Source organism: Tachypleus tridentatus, chromosome 2 (genome assembly GCF_004210375.1).
Source record: "Tachypleus tridentatus isolate NWPU-2018 chromosome 2, ASM421037v1, whole genome shotgun sequence".
NCBI classification, from domain to species: domain Eukaryota; kingdom Metazoa; phylum Arthropoda; class Merostomata; order Xiphosura; family Limulidae; genus Tachypleus; species Tachypleus tridentatus.
In genome coordinates, this window is record NC_134826.1 from 112,266,977 (window position 1) to 112,293,347 (window position 26,371).

General features: G+C 31.5%; 1 protein-coding gene and 1 long non-coding RNA gene across 4 annotated transcripts; one reads left to right on the forward strand and one right to left on the reverse strand.

Annotated features, from left to right (window-relative positions):
• Positions 1 to 4,761: 4,761 nt before the first annotated feature.
• On the reverse strand, positions 4,762 to 7,023 carry LOC143236348 (uncharacterized). The gene is made up of 4 exons (XR_013019539.1): positions 6,816 to 7,023; positions 6,530 to 6,608; positions 5,444 to 5,584; positions 4,762 to 4,931 (listed from the first exon to the last, which is right to left on the reverse strand). It is a non-coding gene; the product is annotated as an uncharacterized LOC143236348 (long non-coding RNA).
• Positions 7,024 to 11,763: 4,740 nt separating this feature from the next.
• On the forward strand, positions 11,764 to 24,467 carry LOC143244857 (centromere protein C-like). 3 transcript variants are annotated; one of them, XM_076490276.1, is made up of 6 exons: positions 11,765 to 12,042; positions 16,427 to 16,501; positions 17,189 to 17,218; positions 18,059 to 18,234; positions 20,059 to 20,149; positions 22,319 to 24,467. In XM_076490276.1, exons 1-6 carry the CDS (start codon positions 12,009 to 12,011, stop codon positions 22,414 to 22,416), a joined length of 504 nt encoding a protein of 167 aa, XP_076346391.1. In that variant the 5' UTR covers positions 11,765 to 12,008; the 3' UTR covers positions 22,417 to 24,467. The 3 variants fall into 3 exon arrangements, with proteins under 3 accessions (XP_076346392.1, XP_076346391.1, XP_076346393.1); XM_076490277.1 differs by lacking the exon at positions 17,189 to 17,218 and having other exon boundaries at positions 11,764 to 12,042; XM_076490278.1 differs by lacking the exon at positions 16,427 to 16,501 and having other exon boundaries at positions 11,767 to 12,042.
• The last annotated feature ends 1,904 nt before the right edge of the window (positions 24,468 to 26,371 follow it).

Sequence of the window (26,371 nt, forward strand, 5' to 3'; positions counted from 1 at the left end):
CCTGCATTCATTAGTCAAGATTCCAAAGTTAGTCTACACCTGCAGTCTTACATTGCTACCTTGGTTCAACCACAATTATCTGTTCCACAAGCTAAGCCATAGGTGAAAGAACAACTAACATAATTAGAACTCTGACCAATGAAACTTATTTTAAAATCGTTTATTTTATTCAAATGTTGTAATAACCATTGTTTTTCTACCTATTTACATTTTTATCTGACTCAGTCAAGGAAAATGTATTCAGTGCTCTGGTCATGAAAGTAGCTTTACTCAGGGCACTCCCATTCACTCCAGTAATATTTACCTTGAACTATGGAACTTTTGATCCCAGCTCTGATAAATAAACATTCCACAAATTTAAAAGTAAATAATTAAGACCAAGTATCTCAACCAAATCTATACTAGATTCTAGACAATACCTCTTAAGGTAATACCCTCGGATTTTAAGCACACAAAATGTTGTGTTTAAACATCTTTGAGCTAACTAAATATATTTAAATTCCCATGTAGACGGTTAATTCCTGTAAAACAATGTTTCATTTATAGATCATATATAACTTGTAAGTGATTTCTTTTGTAACAGCTTTGGTCTAAAGCAGCATTCTTATCATGTTTCGACAATTTGAACTTTCCTTCCCTTCACAACAGCTTTCTATTCTCGGCTAGAAATATTCACAGCTTTTTCAGATGACTTAAGGTGATTCATTTATAAACGAAAATCACTCACAGTAGTCAAGTAAGTCACTTAATAAACTAATAACTAAATAATACCTTTACATCATGCTAGCAAATTTTCACTAAACTGATAAATATCTAAACCGCTAATTTAAAACTTATAAACAGTTTCTGATGACACCTTATAAAACCACAATTGCACAGGCTTCCTAATAGTATTAGGAATATAATAAGTCCTGAAGTACAGCAGATGGTACATGATGAAATCATAGAGTCTTCAGAATGTTTGCTTGATCATTTTCAGAAGTTGTTGTCAGGAAGAAGTTACAATCTGAATATTGAAAACAGACCTAAAAATGTTTCTAGCATAAAATATGGCTTGTACAAATTTTGTGTCATGCTGTTCATCCTATGTAATGTACTTGCCAGTTTCAAGAAGATAATGAAGTTTATATTGAAGAGGCTACAATAGAAAAAAGTGCCTGTTCTATGTTCACAAAATCTTTGTATTTAGATATACATTCAAGTCTATGGTGTGAAAAAGAACTGCAATTATGGTATTCCGGCAGATAACAAACACTGGTTTGAAACTAAAACCTAGGTAATGTGCATTCATACACAAGAAAAAAAATTGTTTATTGAGAATGAATATCCAGGAATTCTACCAAAACAGCAACAGTGCAAGATTAGTCTCTACAATTTCCTTGATTGTGTTTGATATTACCAGTGCTTTGTAGCCAACTTCTCCTATATGACTTCCCCATCACTCTTATAAAATAAAATTTAGATTGAGTGAAAGTATACTTTAGTAGTAAAAAGGATAAAAATACGCTGGATAACAGTATTGCAAGAGTATACCTAAACTGTATTATCATTGCATGGCTTACAACATGAAAACATAATAATGTCCAGATCCTAAACATTATTTGAGAGTTAAGAACATTTCTGATATATTAGTAACAAACCACATAGCAGCAGGTTTTATTAACGGCTGAATGACACTACTAATGCTTAAGGATCTTGATATGGCGTAGGTGCACATTGCCACACAATGAGGTGAAATTCACTCTGCCCACAACGAATTGGTAACACAAAGAAACACAACACCTTGTAGTATTCTCATTAACTTATTTTCATGCAAATATCAATAGGTGCGTTTTATAATGGGTTATTTCGCAGGATAAATGTGAATTTAACTAATTCGCTAAGTTATAAGCTGTGAGAATTTAAGACAGGACAGATAATGCGATGCTTACAACAATCCATATTTGTTTCACAAAAAATACAGCAGAAAGAAAAAATGTGCTTAGTTGCATAGGGCACTGGGCAATCACCTGTGCAATGGATTTTTTAAATCACTCAACAGCTCTAATACTATAAGACGTATATTCATTGAAATATTTACGTCATTAATATATTTGTGTCAAACTAATGTTACTTACCAAAAAGTTTCCTCAATTTTACTTACAACCAATAAACATAATCACATAAGTGGCCCGGCATAGCTAGGTAATTAGGTTGCTTGACTCGTAATCTGAGAGTCGTAAGCTAAAATCCCCATTCCTCCAAACATGTTCGCCTTTTCAAAAGTGGGAATGTTATAATGTAAAAACAGTCAATTCCACTACTCGTTGGTAAAAGAGTATCTAAGAAGTTGGCTGTGGGTAGTGATGACTTTTCTCTGGTTTTCACTGCAAATTAGAGACAGCCTGCACAGATAGGTCGAGTGTAGCTTTATGTGAAATTCAAATTAAGAAAACCACAACATAACTATCACTCATTTACAACAAACAAAAATTTCATATAACATATCTGTTGATTGCCCGTCCTACATAAATTAAAACGTTACAGCAAATTTACGATGAGCAAAGTAAATATACTTACTCTCTGTTAAAGGAAAATAAAGAAACAAAGACAATTAGAATGTAACAGTTAAAAGTAAATATAAAATATAATATGCATTTAAATTGAATATTAAGTTGTTGTTGTTGTTGTTTTTGGAATTTCGCACAAAGCTACTCGAGGGCTATCTGTGCTAGCCGTCCCTAATTTAGCAGTGTAAGACTAGAGGGAAGGCAGCTAGTCATCACCACCCACCGCCAACTCTTGGGCTACTCTTTTACCAACGAATAGTGGGATTGACCGTAACATTATAACGCCCCCACGGCTGGGAGGGTGAATATTAAGACTTGTAAGCCTTAAACTCGTGAAGTGCTCAAGAAGCCTGTTAACTTTTCGTTATTCTTGTACATTTAATGATTACACTCCAGACAGTTTGCACAGCTTTAAAAAAAAACTCACTCAAACACAAAAATTACTTCAAAGTACAAAACACATGTAAAAAAAAGTTAAACAAAAAGGCATATTATAATGTAGAATTAAATACCTTAACAAAGAAAAAGTGGTATTGTAAGCTATATTTTCAATGTTATAATTTAGATTTTGCTAGAGGAAGCTGTTAAAGAAAATTATATTTGACCCAGAAAGTTCATAAAAGTAGTCCTGGATTATCTAGATGATGCAACAATCTAAAAAATTTGTGAAACAGGAATGCATTGTTAATAAATGTGTGAACATCCAATGAGAATTCAGTGAAATATTTAATTAGTGTGTCAGTTTTATTCTCCAATCAAGTTGCTTGGTGAGTTAGGTATTTGTTTATTAACCAGAGTTAAGTGAGTTGGTTGTAGGTACCATTAACAAGAAATTTATGTTGAATAATTGTATGCGGAGATAGATAGACCTACAACGCATGTCAAAGTGAACACAGTCCGTAACAAATGTTATAGAATAAATAAAAAAATCATTGTTGTCAGGTGGTCTGGATTGCGCATAATTTTTATCGAATAATACTAATTATTCTAATAATTATACTAATATCAAAGATAAGGTTAATTTGGTTAAAACAAAATAGAACTCTAAATAAACTTGAACTTTAAAGGTGATAACTTATTCCTGAACTAATGGACTAAAACACAAAGAACCACTATAACCACAGGCGAAACACACACAAAAAAAACGAAACTTGCAGAGAAGTGAAATAGAAATTTTATAAATTATCAAAACAAAATAAATATATATTTGCCTGACGAGGACGTGTTATTAATAGCAGTGAACAATTCCACATCACATTAGAATTAATGATTATTTCAATACATAAAGGAATCGTGAAAATGAACCAGGTGAAAAAAACAACACATTTATAAAGTTACAATATTTCATATTTAAACAACTACAAAATCAAAAACATCGAGTAATAATTAGTAACAATACTTTTCAGCTATATTTCGTGAACTAAATTGTTGAAACACGTGACAAGATGTCTATTCAATTGCTGGACTACAAGATTACATCTTATGTAACCATAAATTTACATGATATTTTGCAACATTAAAAATATCTGTACATCACAGCGAGAGAAAACTGATATCAATCTCATAATATATACAAATTTACTCAAAATCAACGTGCTCATCTAGAAGATGAGATGGACTTTTAATGTAACTCAAACTTCATAGTTTAACAAAATAATAAAAAGAATTATAGCGTGTTAAGGCGTGCGACTCGTATTCTGAGGGTCGCAAGTTCGCATCTCCGTCGCGCCAAACATGCTCGCCCTCCCAGCCGTGGGGGCGTTATAATGTGACGGTCAATCCCACTATTCGTCGGTAAAAGAGTAGCCCAAGAGTTGACGGTGGGTGGTGATGACAAGCTGCCTTCCCTCTAGTTTTGTATTACTAAATTAGGGACGGCTAGCACAGATAGCCCTCGAGAAGCTTTGTGCGAAATTCAAACAAACAAACAAACAAAGAATTACAAATGAATGATAAACAAAATCATAAAAAATAAAAATGGATTTCGCTATATCCCATTCATTCCCCTTAGAATAATGAAGTGATGACATTTATATCGACACCTTGAATCCTTTACAGTTAAGCATAGAAATCTTACAAGAAAACAGTTAATGTTCTTGAGCCTTCAGCTTCATCTTCTCTAGTTTCCAGCCTTAATTCATCTTATCATAAGTTTATTACTAGTATGAAGACAAGCTAACCTGCGATAATAAACTTTACAACGTACCTTTAATGTAGGTATAGGTATAGAAAGAGGCACAGGTAACTCATCAGCAGGATCTATTGAAAGATAAGAAGTGTTCCCACCATCCAGCAGAAGCCCGTTGTATTGTGAGGGGACAACCTCTTATTTTTCCGTGGATACTATTTTTCCTTTCTACGACTGCCTAGGACGATTACCATCTGTTTCAGAATAAGAAACTTTACACTTAACAGTCTCTTGTTTAGTCGTCCACCAATATTGTATTGTTTAGAAAATTTTAGCACATTAGCGAAAGAAACAAAAAGTGGCATTCGAATTATAATCACAGAGAAACACGTAACTGTGATATAATACACTTCACAAGTTCTCATTCTGTAGCTTCAGAGTTTCATAATTTATACCTGTTACAGTTTTCCATATAAAGATTTTAACTGACCCCATGTATTACTGTGATACTTCTCACTAAAAAGCTCTTTAGTCAATTCAGTATTAGTTAACACCACTAACTACAAATTAGAAAAGGTTTTTCTTTAAGTTTTGCATAGCGATTGCAAACTATTTCTGACCCATAGCTTTCTACCATTCTAGTTGCTCTTTTCTCAAACAAGAAGCTGCGATTTCCATCCATCCATCTTCAGGTACTTGATACGTATAAAAATGTTTTTTTTTTCCCTAATTTTTAAACATTCCAATACATTAAAATCTGACTTACCACTGAACTCCTTAAAGGGCAGGAGTGGTATGTTGAGTTCACTGATGAATTTTTCACTGGGGTAATGTAAAATCAGCTATAGAAGTTTGACATCAAGAGGATGGATACTTGCTTTCTCCTACGAATAGGTCAGCATGCATGCTAAAATTTATTTCCATGTGTTCTTTCAATATCATCATAGAATGCTTCAACATTGCCACATCACCTTCGTTAGAGCCCATAGTAACAGTTATTATCTGTGATAGGTTTACTTAAATGAAACTAAATTATTGCTAAATTAATTACTCCGAATAGAGTTGAGAAAACAATTCACTCAAAAGCGTAATACAAATACCCCACATGAAAGGGTGCCAATATGATGTTTTAAAACACAACAGTCGCTACAGCCATGTTTTAAACACATATTTAATTTACTTTACTTTGATAATCACAGAAATCTTAAACGAAACTTTCGGAGAGGTGAATACAAAGTTTATAAGTTATCAAAGCACAGTAAAAAAATATGTGCCTGGCCAGGACCCGGTATTAACGTTAAGGAATAATACTACATGTATATCATGGTTAATAATTATTTCAATAAGAGAAAGAATCAGGAAAACAGAATCATACGAAAAAAGCCGAATTATAAAATAATTGTTTGTTTATAATTAAAGACAAAGCTAGATTATGAATTAACTGTGCTCTACTATCAAGGGTATCGAAACCTGGTTCTAGCGTTGTAAGTCTGCAGATATACCAGTATGCCAAAAATCACTAAAACATTGAGTAGTAATCAATGACGATGTTTTCTTATACTATATCTCGTGAACTAACTCGTTGATGTTCATTGCATGGTTTTATTCAGACGTTATACCATGCGACTACATCTCGTGGCCATAAATTTGCATATCTTTTGTAACATTTAAAATATCTGTACATCGCTGATGGGGAAACCAGTGCCATTCTCATAATACACACACATTCACATAGAATCAACGTGGATTAGCCATTTAATGTAGTTCCAAATTAATAATTAAACTAAATCATAGAGGAATAATAAATGAACAAATCCATGAAAAATAAAAAAATAAAAAAAGAATTCATTACCTTGCAACTTCAGTCATGTCAGTATTTGGTTCAGTTCCAGATATGACCCGGCCGTTTCAACATCACATGGTTGATAAACCTGTGAGTAAACGTACAATGGAAGGCCTATCGTCTGAATTATTACAATCTTTGTGCTATTACACCGATTATGTATTACACCTGCTTCATTTCAATGAGTAATAGAATGTGTTTTCTATGGAACAAATCTAATTGCAGATTTTAGCTGGTAAACTCAAAAACATCACATGATTGAGAACCAATAAAGAAAGTATCATAGGAGACTTACCAGGTCGTAACACGCTACGGATTTACAACGTTAAAATGAGTGGTTCCACTCTTCTCGGCGGGCTCAGCAGATAGTCCGATATGGCTTTGCGATAATAAAACACACACACACTTATCAGGTTTAGCTCAAACTAACTTCCAGAGTGAAAATGTAGAATATTAAACATTAAGCTATTTATCTTGTTTCCCAACTATGAGAATACTCAGTAACCTTCTCGCTGAGAATTACAACAGCTATAAAGTATTCTTAGCTGCCAATCTAAGATGTTTGGAGCGACACACATCAGATATATGCATCTGTAACAAAATTTTGTAAAAGGATATAGAGAAAAGAATAAAAGATATTAGCCAAACATTTGGAAGATTTAGAAAGGCTTGCTTAACTTTTTTCTTGGATGCTTTACAAGAAATGACGGATTATATAGCAGATGATAAATTTATAGCTGCTGTGAAAGATGAGGAAAGGAAATACTGTTTGAAGTAAAGAGTATAGTTGCATCACACTTTAATGTTTGTTTGTTTGTTTTGAATTAAGTACAAAGCTACAGAGCGGCCTATCTGTAATCTACCCACCACGGGTATCGAAACCCAATTTCTAGTGGTGTAAGTCTGTAGATATACTACTGTGCTAGTGCGGCAATAAGCTTACAGACTTAGAATGGTAAAATCGCACTTTTTATTGGATTACGATTACGAAATAATTTATAATATCGCAGTTGAAAGAACTAATTATTCTGCACTTTCAAAAGTAGTATATAAAATGTTCTTATTCAAGTATATTCACAAAACAAAATTTCAAAATTTTCATGCATGTGTTCTACATGATGTTTAGGTACTTCCTGGTAAATACCCTGAACAAAGGATTTAAGCTTGCTCCAATTCCCTTTCTTATATGAAGGTTACATGTCACAAATCTTGTGACGTGACAAACTTTACGATTAAGGCACTCGACTCGCAGTGTTAGGGACCTGGTGTGAATCTCGTTACTAAACATGCCAGCCCCCTCAGTCCTACTATTCAATGGTAAAAAAGTAGTCCAAGATCTGGTAGTTTGTGTTATTGACTAGCTGTTTTGCTTCACGTCTGTCATTACAAAGACCGGCATGGCCAGTTGGGTTAAGGTGTTCGACTCGTAATCTGAGGGTCGCGGGTTTGAATTCCCGTCGAACCAAACATGCTCGCCCATTAAGCCGTAAAGGCATTATAATGTGACGATTAATCCCACTATTCGTTGGTGAAAGAGTAGCCCAAGAGTTGGTAGTGGGCAGTGATGACTAATTGACTTCTCTCTAGTCTTACTTTGCTAAAGTAGGGACGGCCAGCGCAGATAATCCTTGAGTAGCTTTGTGGAAAATAAAAAAAAACACAAAACTGTCATTACGAACTTAAGAAAGGGTGGCATAGTTAGTCTTTCAGTGGCTTTGTGCAAAATTTGACAAGTAAATAAACACTACAAACCTTGTTTTATACAACAAATACCTGCTTAGCCCTGTTTCTGTATTGACCTTATGATGTGGTGCCAGGTTTATTTCATCGTTGGGATGTAGCTATTTAAATAGTTTAATATGAGTTGGAGTTTTCTTCCTAGAATATGTTTATTTGAAATAACAGTTGATTTAGATAGCTTATGGATTATAATTTAATTGTCTGGTTTGGAAGTTTGAATTTTGATTCTTATGTTTCTTTTTTTTTTGTGTACGGACGTGTTCGAATTCTTTTCTCAACCCAGCAGCTAGTCATAATTAGTTTGAAAAATCTTGAAATTGGCGAGTAAACAGAAATTAATAGACATTATTGTATTAATAAAGATGTTTATGTAAATATTACATGTGGGCTCTCCTTGCCTCGACACGGTGGTTAGGGCACTCGACTCGCAATCTTAGATCGTGAGTTTGAATCCCTATCACACCAAACATGCTCGCCATTTCAACCGTGGCGGCGTTATATAGTCACAGTCAATCCCACTATTGGTTGATAAAAGAGCAGCCCAAGAGTTGTCGATGAGTGGTGATCACTAGCCGCCTTTTTGTATAATATTTACACTTCTAAATTAGAGACGGCTAGCACAAATAGTCCTCGTTTAGCCTTGCACGAAAAAAAAACAACAACAAAGAAACTTTCCTTGTCAGTCTGGTTCGTTATGATTTTAATAATATAAAGAACTTGTCAGGTAATGGTTGTTTTTTTACATTTAAGCAAGAAATTACTCACATTACTAAGTGAGTAATAATGAAAATTGAATCTTTGAATTTTATCGTAACCTCTTTAACTTAATGCTTTTCGTACACACCAGTATCAAAACTAAATCTATATGATATTTTGGCGCATGGAGAAAGTTTGTTTATGTGTTTTAGAGAAAGTCACAATAGATTATCCGCTGTGATCACCGCCAGGAATCAAACCCTGGATTTTAGCTCTGTTAGTCTATAAACATAGAATTGATATACCATAAGATTCATACAGTTTAAAAAATCTTAACATTATAATTTGTCGAATCTCTTAGCTTTAAAATGATGAATGTTTTTGCTAAAACGTGTATTTCTAAAAACTTTAAATAAATATATATATGTGTGTGCATTTGTTAAGCGCTTGCATAAAAATATATATGTACTTTGTTTGCTTGTTTTTGTTGTTCTACACAATGCTACACAATGGATTGTCTGTGCTGTACCTCTCAGGAATAGGTAAATCCAATTTTTAGTTATATGTCTTCAGACCTGTTGCTGAGTATGGCCAGGTGGATTAAGGCGTGCGACTCGTAATCTGAGGGTCGCGGGTTTGCATCCCCATCATACCAATCATGCTCGCCTTTTCAGCTGTGGGTACGTTATAATGTGACGGTCAATCCAACTATTCGTAGCTAAAAGAGTAGCCCAAGAGTTGGCGGTGGGTGGTGGTGACTAGCTGCCTTTGCTATAGTCTCACACTGCTAAATTAGGGACGGCTAGCACATATAGCTCTCGAATAGCTTTGCGCGAAATTCAAAATCAAAACAAACAAACAAGCTTGTAAGTATGGGAGGCAAAAAAACATCTAACACTATGGTCTGATATGCAGTGCTGTTATCTGTCACCAAACAACATTAAGCTTTGATAATGCTAAGTATAGCCACAGTGGTGTTTGTTTGTTTGTTCCTTTTAGTATAAATTATCAATGATGTGAAATGATTTTGTGGTGTAATATTCTGAAGACAATGAGACCAAAAATTTTAAATTTGGAGAGGATAGATGAAGCTGCAGTAAAAACAGTTTTATTCTTAAAGAATCATTGACCTATGGAATGAGTTGTCATCAAAGATAGTGGAGTATGGTACTTTATAAGAGCATAAGAGAGGAACTGATAATTTCCTATTATTGCAGTGTTTCAGCTAATTACCCTTCATTTTTATGTAATGAAATATTAAACATAATGTTTTTAAGGTGATACAGTACATTGTTAGTTATGCACTGATATGTATATATATATATACACACACATATATATAATGTAATCATACATTTGTATTGATTTGTTCACTGAAATGTAATCAAAACATCAAACTCAATTTATATTTGATATTAGATAATTAACCTAACTGCAATCTCATTTTAAGAGAGGATTTTCTATGACTGTTCAACATAGGAATTATTAAATTGCAATGTGACATACCACGTCTTGAAATGGAATTGTTAATTAAAGAAGTCGCACCGAACAGAATGGCCATTTCTCTTTTTGTCTCTGTAAGGGATGGAATTCCTTACAGTAGGTGTCTGTGATTTGTTAGTGATACATTTGAACAATGAATGGACAAAACACAATCCATGTCTTAAAATATATTCAAAGCAAGTCAAACATATCATGGTTTTATCTAAAACTAAATAGTTCTCTCTTCTTGTCAAAATCCACATAGGCTGATAAAACTACTTTAGAATGCAGTTGTGAAGATAAAATATTTTTCTCTACTCTTATCACAATAATTCCCTTATACAATGAATTATCACAGTTGTATTCTGAAATTTAAATAATTGTCTCCGTTTTTACCAAAGTCCAAACAAGCAGGTTCAATTACTTTAGAATATCTTTTGAGGAGGCAAATAATTCTCCTTATCTCTTAAACTGTAAAACTCACTTTAAATATTTTCCAGTACAACTAAGTTAACACTCATTCATCTTAATTTCTCATTTTCTGACTTCTGTTATTGGTTATTATAATTATATCCAGAACTGTAAGTAATTTTTTTTGTATTCACTTGGTCACGCATATCTATACATTTTTTCAACTGGAACATCAAATTTTCTTGATACAGTGGGATACTGTGATTTAACAATGCTCACATATCAAGAAAGACTAAGAGGTTTTGAGAAAGATAACATCAAGAATACTGCAGCAGTTAAACAACATGCGTGTGCACACGCGCACACACACACACAGTGTACAACTCTTACTGAGTTATGTAAGAAATTAATCATAAACTTCACCTTTGAAACAATTACTTTTGACACTTGTTACAAAACTAAATAATCATTAAATGTTAAATCCTGAAATAAATAACTTTTACTAAACTGTCTTATATCCAACAGTCTTCCTCAGTAACATTTTAAGTTGAAAAGCAGAAATATGTATATTATTTGTATGTATCAGGTGCATCAAAATTAAAATGTATGAGGTTCAGTGAAGCTGAACTAGTTTATCTTCTCTTTTTTTTCTTAAGATGATAGAAGCAAAGTGAGAGCACAAAAGATAATTTCAAAATGTGAGGGCAAAGTCGTAGTAGTGTATAGAAAAAAATAACATTGCAGATAATAGGTAATGTTACATGGGTTCTTATTTGTACAGAAGCTTGGTATGAATAAGAAGGCAAACAGAAAAGATCAAATCAATCTTTGGTAAATAGTCAGAAACTAAATAATCAATTTTAAAGATAAATTAGTGTTACCCCATTTAAACTTGAAAATTCACAAAAAAAAATGCATATCTTTCAGAAAGTAAAATAATCAACTTCATAGTACTGAAAAACAGAAGCTGAGGGCAGAAGCAATTCCAACCTTCCTACAGATCCAAAGGAAAGAATTTACATTTGATTCCAGATCAGAAGTTCTGAAGGAACCATATCATTCTTCAAACTTGTATGCTGTTGATGTATATGGTAATGTTTATAAAATGAGGAGTGTAGAGGAAAAGAAATTGAAGAAGAAGAAAAAATAGTTTAAGCAGATGAAATTGGCCAATCATGAAGTAAAACATAAGGGTAAGCAGTGTTTACTTGCACCAAGTAAAACATAAGGGTAAATTGAGTTACTTACATCTTTTCATTGTGAGTGGTGCATTTATATTCACTTTTTGAAGGTGTTACTCATAGTAGAGTAGTAACAGTAATATGTTTTTATGGATTAATAAAAAATAAAATAACACAATTTTTTGAGCATGGGAATTGTTGTACATTCCACCCAAAAAATTGTTGAGCTTCTTTGTGAAAGTGATAAGACACATAAATCATTACTTTTTTGCTTTGAAAATTGTTATGATCCACTCAATATGTGTATAATTGTTTGATAGAATGAAACTGCTAAGAATTTAAAATAAATCACTCTTTTGTCGTAATACACAAATCATAACGTAGAAATATGAATAATATAAATTTAAATATACAAGTCCATTAGCTGATTCTGAAAAATATGTAAAGTAGACTTAATGATAATCATAAAGCCTAGGAAAAATAAATAAAATTTCTCCCCAATTTTCCAACTGACCATTATAAAAACTACCTTAAATTATTTATTTTCTTTAAATAATTGCACCAATTTTTCTTCCATATTTTGAAAGGTGAAAGTGATAAAAAAATGTCTGATTTGTCAGATGCTATGGTGTATAATTGCTCTCAGCCAATTATATCTGAGCTTCTGTTCCAGTAATGTCAAACATTACATCATCAAATGCAACATCATCTGGATATTTAAGGAACTAGATTTTAATACATGCTTATTCTTACAAGGTGTACCCACAAACACAATTTCATTAATCTTGCAAAGAGGGTTATATCCATACTTAATTTGGGTATCCAAAAGTAAGCTCTCGAAACATGAGAACTTGACCAAGAGGCATAAGCAAGCATGTTGAAAAATGGTTGACATCTGAGCAGCTGTACTGACAAGCTTTACATTGAAGCAACAAAGACAAGAATCTATTACATCTATTCAGTGTGTACTGAACAGTTGATTCAAGCACGGCTGAGTCTGCCATTACAGTCTCCAAATGTGTGAAAATGAAATCTGTGATACATTACCTTATCATGGCAGGTCAAAATTGACTTAGCTGCCAGATCCATTTTTAGATAGTACTTGTGAACACATCAAGAAGTACCAGGCTGTAAAGACAGAAGAGACAACCAATCAGGACAGGCCCTCACTGCACTAATCCAAACTTACTAAAATCAAAAGCAAACAAATGATGCTCAACAACGAAAAAATTCTATAACAGTTGGACAGAAGTAGAATATGCCTAAAATATATTAAGAGGTGTCATCAACTTTAATACATCAGCCAGACAATCATAACCCTTCACCTGATGATACTGCCCAAAGTAATCTGTATGCAGCACAAAATGCTATCACTTCAGTCCAGTGCATAAAATGTGATAAAACCATGGGAAACTATTTTTGTTTCTTCATGTTTGTTTATTAAATAAAGTTTTAACTGTTCAGTTACATTTCAAAAATGACTGTGTCATCAAACACGTTATTAATTTTGTCCAATTTGTACTGTGTTTCATATGTTCAAAAAACGTTCCATATAATGAAAGTATATGTAACTTTTTTGGTCAATAGTAACCACATATTATAATGTTAAGAAAGTGTTGAAAGGTACTCTGTATGTGATATGTCTGTGATCTAAATTAACTGGGAGATGCAGCCAAACACACATAGCTTGGCCTTGCTGAGATAGATCTTGCCTGAGTTATAGTTGATTCCAAATGCACAACCTCTACATAACTGCATGTTAGTGTTCTGTAGAGACCATATATCTAAATAATACTTTTTCTGATAGTGTTTTGTATCTAGTACAATCTGATATATTACCATTGCATTTATGTAATAAAATATGCATCTGTATTGAAAAAAATACTCTGCCTTGCTACTATACTTTTGACAATTTAAAACATATGTAAATAAAAAATCCCTACCTATGTACCATATATTTTCTCAGCATGCAAGAGGAAACAGAACATTATTTTTATAGGCCTAAGTAAATAAAAGAAATGTAACAGTAGAATATTAACTTGTAAAGCTTAAATATTTTCAAATCATGTTTTTCGAAAGCTTGAAAGATATGACTAACTGTTTTATTTAGTAATATTATGTATAGAGGGTCCAACATGGACAACTTGCTACTGTAACTGTACTTAGAATGATATAATTATATGCAAAAAACCAAATGTAAACAATACACAGGAAAAACATACTACAAAAATGGTTTTCTCACACCAATATCTCAAACTAATGATAGTATACAAACACCATAAAAAAGTTGCATGTTTGAAAACAAACTTATTGTTTTAAAAAAATGGTCTCTGTTAAACATTTTTATTTTTGTGATTATTATTAAAAAAGCAGGTATGAACATGACTTTACAGATTGAGAATATAAAAGTCATATTAAAATTGAAAGAAGCTTTTATGTCACATTTAAAATTGTTCAGATGTTTTAATTGTTAACTCTTCACTTACAAGTTTCTGAAGAAACTTGCAGATGAACCTTTCAAACAATGTATTTTTATATATTTTTATTTAATCTTGTATTATTCTATAATTATTTGGTTTTGATAACATTTTATTCATATACAAGCGCAAAAACCCATCCTTCGTGATGATCAAAAGTTCAAGTTAATCTGTCAAATTATGTCATGGACTTTAAAAAAGTTAATTTTGTTGCACGCTTGGTTTCTCTTAAAACCAAAACTTTGAGACACTTAAACTGCCCACTGTGAAAAGTATAATTGAGCATTTCAGTCATTGTAAGAACTGTTCAACAGTAACATATGGTAAATCTATATTTTTGTTCTTTACGTTGTCATGTTCTGAAATGTGAATGGTAGTGTGATTAGTTCCCAAGAATTAAGTTTAGAATATCTTGCTTGTAAATTAAAATTTAGTGTCAACATATTTTATGCCTGTTCTCCCATCATTTGAAAAGTGAATATCGAGCTTTCTACAGCTTTTCAACAGGGAGACACATTAGTGCTTAGACAGACACAATATAATAAAGATGTGTGTGCATGTGAGAGTGTTTGTGTTTTTGTTGATAAAAACAAGAAGTTTTGAAGTTTGAATTCAAAAACTTTGTTTATAATTTTTAGTCTGCATGAATACATTACAAAAAATATTTACTTGTCTATTACAAATTTATTTTAAGTTAGCTAATTTCTGAGACAATAACTCATGTCTTAGTATGGAAATGCTATTTTCTTTGTGCGTCTGTTTATGGCATTTGCATGTCCATAATCTTGAGCTAACTCCCATTTAAATTCACACGTTTAGTGTGAACTGCACTGGTACATGATAATCACATCATCAGCAGTAGCACTCCACCAATAGGAGGGCAACTAAACCTTCGTGTACTGTGCAACTCTCCCTATGCACTTGTAATAACTTCATGCTTTTTCATGGCACTGTAATGAATAGACATATGTTCAATTTAACATAATGTTTTAGGACAACATGAAATCTATTGGTCCATCTCGGCTGTTCCATTCTTCAACTTAAAAAAAACATAAAACCAGTCCTTATATAAAATTTGTGTATCTGTCAAGTTTTTCTTAAACTCTAAATTTACTGCCTCTACAACTTCTGAAGGCAACCTGTTCCAAAGACAAATCACCTTTCTAGAAAAACAAAACTTGTTTCACCTGTAAATAACTCCCACTGTGCCAAAATTAATGGGTCTGCAATTACTGTGACAATTTTTATCACCTCTCTTGAAAAGAGGAGTTACATCAGGTGACTTCCAATCCTTTGGTACCTGCCCACTGTTCAAAACCCTTGGGAAAATATTATCTGGCCAAGGAGTCTTATTGCTTTTTTAAACTTCCTAGTTTTTCTCAATCAGGTCAAAATTAATGCAGTTATTTTGTTTGATCTTGTTTTCATTTATCAGTTGTTTAATAAGTGGAATACTGCTTTCATTTTCATTAGTAAAAGCCAAAGAAAAAGCTAGATTTAATAACCCAGTTATCTCACAATGGTCAGATATTAGCTTTCCTTTTCATTTTAAGGACCCAACCCCCTGTTTTAAAATTTTGTTTACCATTAATGTACCTGAAGAAATCCTTACAGTTAATTTACATTTTCAGCCAACCTCTTGTCATATATCTTTTTTTATGATCTAATTTACTATTTCACCAAATTTTTAAAATTATATACATCTCCAGTCAAAGCAGTCAATTTAAATTTCTTAAATGTGTGATGCTTTTTTAATTTTATTTCACAAACTCTTTATGAGCCAACCTGGTTTTTTACTTGCATGACATTCACCTCAGCTGTATTATGTTAAATCTATAGTTTATACTTTCTTAATTGTGTAATATATTTTGTACACTAATAGTTATTATTATTTTCATTACGAAATTTATTTCTTCTAGATATAAGTTATCGAAGAAGTCACACATTTGTAAACAAAATGAAGCAAATAGCATTAAAAGAAAAAACTGTTTCTGGTATGTACAACACTTATAGTAGAAGTTAATGTAATTGTTTCACCACACTGTGATTTTACTAAGTTATGTTCTTCACCTGTTGGATATGTGCACAATATCCTTATTCAATTCCATAGCAGGCTCATTTCCACATGTTCATGCAAAGGTAATGGCATTCCAACCAGTAATTGTAACAAGCAGAAAACATTACGGGTGGAAGTTAAATATTCTCTGGTAATGCATGAATTTTGCATCATCCCTGTAAAAAAAAAAAAAAGGGGAATATATAACTGGCAAGTTGGTCTACTTGTGAAACACTCACAAAAAAGTTTTTTTTGTATTGGGATTAATTTGTTTTTTAGTTTGTTTGTGTTTAATTTAAGGGTTAAATATTTGTTGTTATAAATTTAGTTGTGGAAAACTGGTTTTAACCATGGAATTATGCACTTTATATGTAAAGATGGCAGTCAAAACTCAATTTAATATTTTCCAGTTTTATCTGTTATTAGACTTAGCTGAGAAACAGTTTTTGAGAACTGCATCACTCATCTTTAATAGAAATATATTTATAAATTTTAAAACTACTAAAAACAGTGCAACTAATGTCTTAATGTTTATAATTGATATCAAACAAGACATGTAACATAAAAAACAATAAAATTGTTAACTTGCAAAGTTAAATTTTACATTTTGAATAATTTTTTGCAGTTTGTGCTCCAAGAAATCTCAACAAGGCAGGTATGTACCAAATGATTTCTAATGTTTTCTTTCATGCAATTGTAATAATAAGTTTAGTTTAATAACGTAATCTGTCTTTTGTTACTACATATTTAGAAAATACTATTCCTAATAGATTTTAGAGCTCAGAGAAATTTTAAATGTTACTCCAGCTGTTCGAAATAACTTGCAAGTAATTATGTAATTATATTGATTTTGTTGGGTGTTTTTAAGGCCATGAAAGATGATTCATCTGTTAGTAATATTAAGACTTAATATGTACTAGAATTAATGTATGTTTGAAATGTGGAAACTTAACCAAATTCATTTCATTTCAAGGAAAAGGTTTAATAAATTTTCAGTGATCTATTAATTGCGTGCTTTCTTAGAGCTACTTTTGCATCTTTGGTTGATTTATAATTTTAAGGTCAGTTTACTGTATTTTTGTGGCATTTACCATAAAATTAATATATCATTTTAAACTTGTATAAATGTATGTATGAATTTAAGATTTTAAGTATACAAGTGCTTACTATTGGTTTGACTTGCTTCATGAGATCTATAAAATTTTTAGTGATGTTGATATTCTAGATTATTTGTATTTTGTTAAAAAGAGAAAAGTCCAGTTTTGTAATTTTATCAATAATAATAGTTTTAATGCTGTGGTTGTTTTATTAAATAATTTTAGTGTTTATTCCCTTAAGCATAGAATCGAGTGATAAAATGGATAACTCAGACACTTGTTTATAGGTTGTCTAAATTGTAAAATGGATTATTAGTTTTAGAATATTTAGGTCAGGTACATGTAGATTACTATAACACTATGAAAATATTTAATTGTATATTATCCACGTTTGACAGTGGTTGTTCAGAATACCAAAACCTTGGCATGGGAAGGGCCATCAGGATCTCCTGTAGAAGGAAAGGATCCACTGAAACTGTGCAAGAGCATTGAGCTCCCTAATTATTGCATGGGGATTTTAGTGATTGCTCCTTTAAAAGAAAAACATTTTCAATATGTGCTCACTTGTTCACTGGTAAGTTATAAGGAAAATTAATGTAAAATTGAATTGTAAATAATAACCTTACCAATGTGTGTTCTTGTTGATTTATTGGTAAGGTTTGTACAATGGTGAATGTAAACCTCAGTAAAAGCTTTCTGTGTCTTATCTGTAAAAGATGATTTTGATAGTATAATTTTTACATGTAACATGATGTCTCATTAGCTTTTTTGGTCACTTTTTTTTATGTTTGGTTTATAGAGCTCAAATTGTTCCCTACTAAACCAGTAAAATAGACAAACCTCTAAAAGGGGAGTGTCAGTGGTATTTCCCATGATACATTTACAAATCTGAAAGGGAATGATTGTCATTACAATGAGCCTAAAAATAATCTTTGACAATTATATCAATTATTAATCACAGTAAGACAAAAGTAACACAGAATATTTTATTTTAAAGCTTCTTGCTAATAAGTAATTATCTATATTTATATTATGGTAAATTTATATCTTAGTGTATGATGTTCAGCTTGTTAAGTAACTCATCAGAACAATAGTTATAACACTTTAATCAAGTTATTATTGCTTTAGTTGTTTAATAAGTGTGAAAGAACCAGTTGTGAACATTAGACCTAAAATTGCATATATTGGTTCATTCATAAGATAGTAGTATGTACTTTATATTGATAAATGCACAAGAATCATATCTTTAAAATTAGATTAACACAATTTTGCATTTTTGAAAGGTATTTCCATTTATTTTAAGAATTGCCAAACAATCATGTAAAACAAGCAAGAAATTTATCAGAAGTTATCTTTACAGAAAAGTATACAAGTTAAATCCCTCGATCATCTTGTTTTTGCATAAATTTATTAAAATCTATTTTAAATATAACCAGATACATTGTTTCTATGAAGATGAGAATACTTTTGTACCTTAGAAGAGAATTTTTCTGATTATTTTATTTTGACAACTGAACAGTTCTACAAACATTGGTTTGAGTGCAAATTTACTTACCCTAATGGTAAAGAGTGAGTCAAAACAGTTTTAAGAAAATTGTTTATATTCCCTAAACATTTAGCCATCTGTTCAGTAGTCAGTATCACTATTAATAAAACTATACCTGGTCCTGATAAATTTCTAATGAATAAACATGATATAAATTAATTGCAATATTGGAATAATGATTTAAAATTAGAGTGAAATAAAAATCAACATGTTATAAAATTATTTGCCTTACGTTAGGTCAATGCTTCCAACCACTTGTGTATTAACATACTGATAACAGGTTGTTATGTACTAGTTCAAAGTGAAAGTCATAAATTACTATCTGCAGTTAATGTATCAAGGAATTTATATTCTAATATAATTGGATATTAAACACAAAATACTGCTAATATACAGTTTTGAAAGTGGATAGACCTGTCATTTAGTCATGATAAATGGGTCTTTAGTTATGGAGGTGTTTCTTTAACCTTCCAATTTATGGATTTATTTTGTGCCAGTCACGACCTGTGATGACCATGTATTGATTAATTTTACATTTTTGCCAACTTGGATATATAGTGTAAATAACTTAATTAATTTGGCACAATCACTCATTTATGTATGTTGAAAACCACAACAGTAATTAATGGGATTAATTGCATGGCTCCACAAGCCATAAGGTGAATAAGTAATTTAGGAAATGTTTTTCAAAACTATGTACAAAACCTATCAGTTAATAAGGTTAAAATTTCAACATTTTGACTTGTTTTAAAAATATCTTAACCTGTTTTGTGTATTTTATACAGCTCAGAGGTCTAACATTTCATTTTTGTCTTTTGTTGTCTTTTCATTTCAAGTAATTTTTTTTTCCAGTTTTTTGTTGTTGTTTATGGGAAGGTGGAATTGCATGTTCATAAAAGCTCCTGGATAATTGAGACAGATGACTCGTTTATTGTACCATTAGGTGAGTTGCACAGAGATACCTCAAGTAAATGTGAAAACTAAATATTTATAGATTGTAATTATAATATTTGATATTGAATTATAGATATATTGCTCTTTATTTATTACTTTCACAGCTTAGTTTATTCATGTGAAAGAGGTACCATCTGTTTTGCAAATTTTATATTGTAACCAATATTTGTTTGTAATTGTAACCAGTTCTTTGAAAATATTTTACATCATTAGGAATGTGTATAATCAAAAGAGTAAGACGTGTTTTCAGGTGTGAGAAGCTCTTTAAACTTCAATAAACTTTGCAAAATGAAATAAAGTATGGAAATACAGACGATCCCACCAAATGAGTAAGGAAAGGTTAACTGTATATAGTATTACTGCTAATGGAAAAGTATTTTGGGAATGTATCTGTCATCCCTCAGAGTCTCATCTCAGACAGAAGTGTTTATGTGTTAAGGTTTTGTTTGTGAATTCTTTATTTGTTCATAGATACTTTTACTTTTATGGTCACTATTTTGAATTTTGCTTGTCTCTGATACTCATGTTTTGAAAGCATTACTAGATCTGATGTAACAGAAGTGTTTGGATATCACATGTTGGGCAGTAGATTTTTCTAATTTTTGTGAAACCTCATAGTCATTGAGATACTCTGCACAACCATCAAATTATGATAAAACAGCATGCGTGTTATTTTAAGTAGTGAGAAAAAAGTCATAAGTTAGTTTATCTAATGATGGAACTTTTTACACAGAAATGTTTCTGTCAGTGATTTTATTACCTTTATGTATGTACTTATGTAGTATGTCTCTAATTATGTCAACAAATTCATTTTCTGAAATATATTTATTATACAGTGTGTTGAAGTTGTATAAAATTGGTGGTTTACTGAATATATATTCAAACTGTTTGTAATGCTAGTACTGAAGCTACACCATACTAATATTACAGTCTTTATCTTCTTTTAACTAAAAGTGGTATTGAAAGTATCTGTGATGTATAAACCTTATATATTCCTTGATTTGCTGTACCTTTTGTTGTTAACTGAAGTTTCACTTATTGAAGGTTCGTTAGCACTGCTTGGTTCGGCAAATCAAAGAAATACAGTAATGCCTCTTATAATGGTGGTATATATTTATATTTGTGGAGTTTTAAATCCTTTAAACACACATTTTGATCTAATGTGTGAGTGGCGTTATGGCATTGTGCAAAATTTACTTTGAATTATATAGTGGGCCAACTCTTTGATGTTATTACACAGTGGTTTTGTTTTCACTGAAGGTAAAATTCAATATATAACTTGCAATATAGTGATCCATTATATTTTTTGTTTTGCATTACTCTCTGCTGTGGGCTATTGTTTCAGCTTTTTTCAGGCACAATTTTGGTTAGCAAACCAACAAAATACACTGAGGCCTATTATAATGGTGATGTGTTTATAATATTTAGGTACTAATGGTCAGTTAAAAGGATTTATGAACTGTACAAAGATCATGTACCAGAATGTGAGAATAAAAAATTCAGTGTCATTTACATATTCAAATACACTTGTGAAATAATGTTTTTCCCATTAAGCAAAACATATTAAAAATTTAGTTGTTTTCAACTCATCAGTGTTTATCAGCACATATGTAAAAATATAACTAATTAATTTATAGGTCAGATATTGTAATATTATATTGCTGTGGAAATTCATCTTTTTAGTTGGCTTTCCCAAATGAGAATGCATGGTTCATCTATATTCCATTAGTTATGACCATTGAAAGTGAACATATTGCATGTATTAAATTAAGAAACACGTCATGAGGAAATACAACTTTACATAAGGGAGTGTACTTTTGCTGATAAATTTCTTTCAAGTGCATTAATTTTATTTCTATCTTTGTAGGTTACAAACAAAATCAGTTTGAACTCTCTTTTCTTTTTTTTTTTCCTCCAGGAAGACTGATTTTCAGAATTTTGACATTTTCTCTTCAGAGCACTTTTATATATTGAGCTTGTTGATATGTTAAAAATTAGTAAGCAAAATTTTAATGAATTTTTGACAAAAGTTTTTTATTTTTCTTCTAATCACCTGCAATATTTATTTATGGAAAAATGTGTAATCTCATTAGATAGTTTTTAATAGACAAAAAACGTTTGATCTAAACCTGATATCTATATATTTTTACTTTGGCAGGTAATGCATACAGCTTGAAAAATCTCTCCCATGAAAAAACTAAACTCATCTTCTTTGGTATTAAGAGGAATCCACCTATAGGAGAAATGGTTGTTTGAACTAATAAATGTCAAATAGATTGTTTCCATATTTTTCTATAATGTTTGTGTTTAGTAATTTAGTTACATGTCCATCACAGTAAGCCAGTGTGTTTACTGGGTTAGTTGAGTAGTGGCACTTAATGCCATGACTTTTGTTGTTCACATTAAACATCAAGACTGTATTGTTTATTATTGAAAACAAGCATACCCTCCTCAAGGGCTCAGTGGTAATTCTGATGGCTTATTACACTAAAAACTTTCACCATATCGTTTTGCTGCTGTAAGTCAGCCATCTATAATTCAAAGGACATAAAACTATAAATGGTTCACCTTTAGTTTGAAGCTGTGATAAAAATTTAAGATGAATATTTCAAATGACTTTTTGCATAGATATCTAGAAATTTTGGTGAAATATTAGCAGTGTTTATTGAATATATTTGCATATGTGGCTGATATTTAGACCATATTTGGAAGTCAAGTATGCTGTTCTATCAAATAAATTTTGCACAGTTTATGTGTGAAAAATAGGAAAACATTTAATCAGATTTGAAGATTTTATATCTTGAATATTTTTAATAGATTGCCTTGAAGTTTGGTATGTGAAATAAAGATCCAGTTGAGCACATACAGTGAAAGTGTGATGTAATTTGGATTAGAACAGACTGAAGTACAGCTAATTGGTAATTGATAAACTATCGTTATATTATTAACACACTGTATGTTTTACAGGTTGTTTTGAACATAAGATATGATAGTGTGTATTTATATATGCACTTAAATCATCCAAAGTTTAAAGGATTATACAGAATTATTGAAAACCTGTATTGAATGGTGGTACACATAGATAGGAATTTGAACTGTGTTAAGAGGAACAAACTATCTTGTATGCATATATATGAGGTTAGTTTTATTTACTTATATTTTCTTTTGTTTGACTAGAACATTACTAAGTCAATTGTTTTTATTTATTTTTTCTGAGTTATGTATTTTAAGTTGTCTTTGAAAAACTAATTGCTTTATAAGAAATAAGATAAATCATACTTAGTAACTTGTTTTCTGTCAAGCATATTGAATTTTTTTAATTTGAATAACAAATTTAAAAAAGTTTTATATCAACAGTAATTTTAGTAAAAATTTTTTAAAATAATTTTGGCATAGTTATATTCAATAGGAAATGATGTTATTAAAATACTTGAGAGTTTAACTTTGGCAAAGTATTATATAAATGCTACATTAGTAAAGTATTTGAATTATGAAGTGGTATTAGTATGAGTTTGATATAAATGGAAGTTCTGGAAAAATTGAGTTTTGCCTTAAAGTCATGGAATTTTTGTGTAGTCAATAAAAAATATCCTCTTTGCTAAATATGACTAAAAACAAAAGTACTTTATTTAAAATTAGTCATGTGATATCAGCGTTGCACCTTATGATCTGTCTGTGATGCAAATACCCATAAACTTGATTGGCTTATTGGATTACCCTACTTGTTAAGTACATGTTCAGTTTAGGTAGCCATATTGTTTTTCAATTACACACACACACACACATGTTGTTGATGCTGAATTGACTTGCATTTCAATATGTAAAGAATGACGTTATGGCTGAAGTGTTACAAAGAAAATATACCTTGCAAGTGCAATTTCAAAGAAAGCCTGGTGTCCCAAAGAGCTTACAAAGGTGAAAATAGCAAAGCAAAGTGTTTGTAATTCCAGTGATCATATGACATCTTTAACGTGGAAGAAATAGTTTTTTAAAGTCATATGAAAGGTAATAATCACATCAATCAGGAAAAAGATTTAAAAAATGAAGTTGAAAATAATCGACTTCAATTACAAACAATCAATATTAGTGAATACTAAGTTTGCAATACCAGAAAAATTGAATGCAAATGTTGATGCTATTAATTTTTTGTGAAGTTCAAACACATTAATTGTTGAAATATTGTTCACATATGCTGTTTGGAACTATCATTTGCACTGCTGTAATGAAGGGATCACAGAAATATTTCAGGCCACAATTCTAGATAGTAATATAATAAAAAGGTTTTCATGTGTGAAAAATACTTAAAATGCATATGGATCTCTAAATCAAAAGTAACCCGCCTTGACAAAATAATTAGTTGTGGCCTGCAACTACGTTTACATTGTGGAAATTGTTTCACTATTTCAAACTGTTTTTTGTATTGGCTCTTAAATTCTGCACAATTTTCAACATGAAAGATAAACTGCTGTAGTGTTGTACAGTTACTTTAACGTGATATTTATTGTTCTTTCTGCATTTGCAATGTGTTTATGTAAATATACGTATAAATATGAAACCAATAAACACAGTAAATGCTGTGGTGTCTGATTCTCATGATCACGTTTTCATTTTGCAGTAAACAAATATCTTAACGTACTTTGCTGTTAACGTACGTGTTCCAAATCTAATCCACAGATTTTTGCTTATCTACTAGTAGCACTGCATAATTTGTATCCAAATCACCCTGTATATCGTCATTCTTATCTTCAAGTGTATATATATATATATATATATATATATATATCGTGTATATATTCTTCAGCCAAGCAGTGTAATACACAAGACCAGACCTGCCAAAGCAACTGTAACGACTCACGTGAAATATCATGTGAATGTACAGTATGCACAAGAAAATTCACTGAGTTACGCAATTTTAAGGAGGATGCTGGATAAAATATACAGATAAAAATTGACAAGTATTGCATTTATGTCTAGAATATCGTAGCTCATGGCTTTCGCTATATTCAGAGCAAGAATTGTGTATGTCATTAATTGTGAGAATTCATTGTGACATCGTTTTGAAGGAGATTTTAAAAAGGTAGTATTCTTCTTTCACAAAATTCAATAGAAAGGGAATGACGTGCTGATATCACAGTGTAACACCCATTTTGTTCATGGATAGGATGTGTTATTTCTAAATTACTTATGTTGTTAAAGTACAGGAAATGGCCATTATTCTCTTCAAACTTTGCTTTTGTGACCTGGGTAATGAAATTTAGAAAGTAACCTAATTTCTATGTAAGAAGGGCAAATTTGCACATTTCATTTACATAAAATCTGAATGAAGCAACATACGAATCAAGATTTACTTGTATTTATATTTAAAATATACAAAAATGAACAAAAATGTTTAGAAGTGAGTAGTTTTTTGAGATTTGCGACTGTAATGTAAATCACTTTCACGTATCAGACCCCAAATATAGTCTATCATGTTTTTGTTATACGCTCCTTGGTAGCGGCGTTGAAAGTCCAATATATTTTGGTGGAAGCGCTCACATGTCTTCAATTTATCAAAAGAACGCCAAGGATACGGACTTTCGAGGACATCCTCCAGTCCATTTTGCCGTAATTATTCACCAGGTCCACATAATTTTCGGCCTTGTGATTGTCAAAGAAGTCCTGAACCACTGTGAGAAAGCTGCCCCAAGTTTTTCTCTCTTCCTACTGAGCATCTTGAGGAATTCTATGCACTCCAGGATCTACTTTATTTGTGGTCCTACGAAGACGCCAGCTTTGACCTTTGCCTCAGACAGCTTAGGAAAAAAGTCTCGAAGGTACTTGAAGGCTGCAGACTACTTAACAAGAAGTGTGACAAATTGTTTCATAAGACCCAATTTTATGTGCAATGAGGGAAACAACACCTTCTGGAGATTTACACTTGACATTGTGCCTGCCCACAGAGAACTCGGTCCATTTTGGTCAGTGCTTCTATTGTAGTGCGCTGCAGTGCCCCTGCTGTTCCAAAGGCAAAGATAACAGGGAAACTTGCCAAAGCCTCCTTGGAGACCCATCAGAAATGCCACCATTTTGAAGTTTCCAATAACCTACCATCCATACTCATCATACTTCAAGGCAGATGCTGTCACAGAGTACTTTTTCGCTATTATCTTGATAAATTGGCCACACACATAGTATAATGCGTGTGGAGAATGCTTGTAGCTTCTTGATGCCA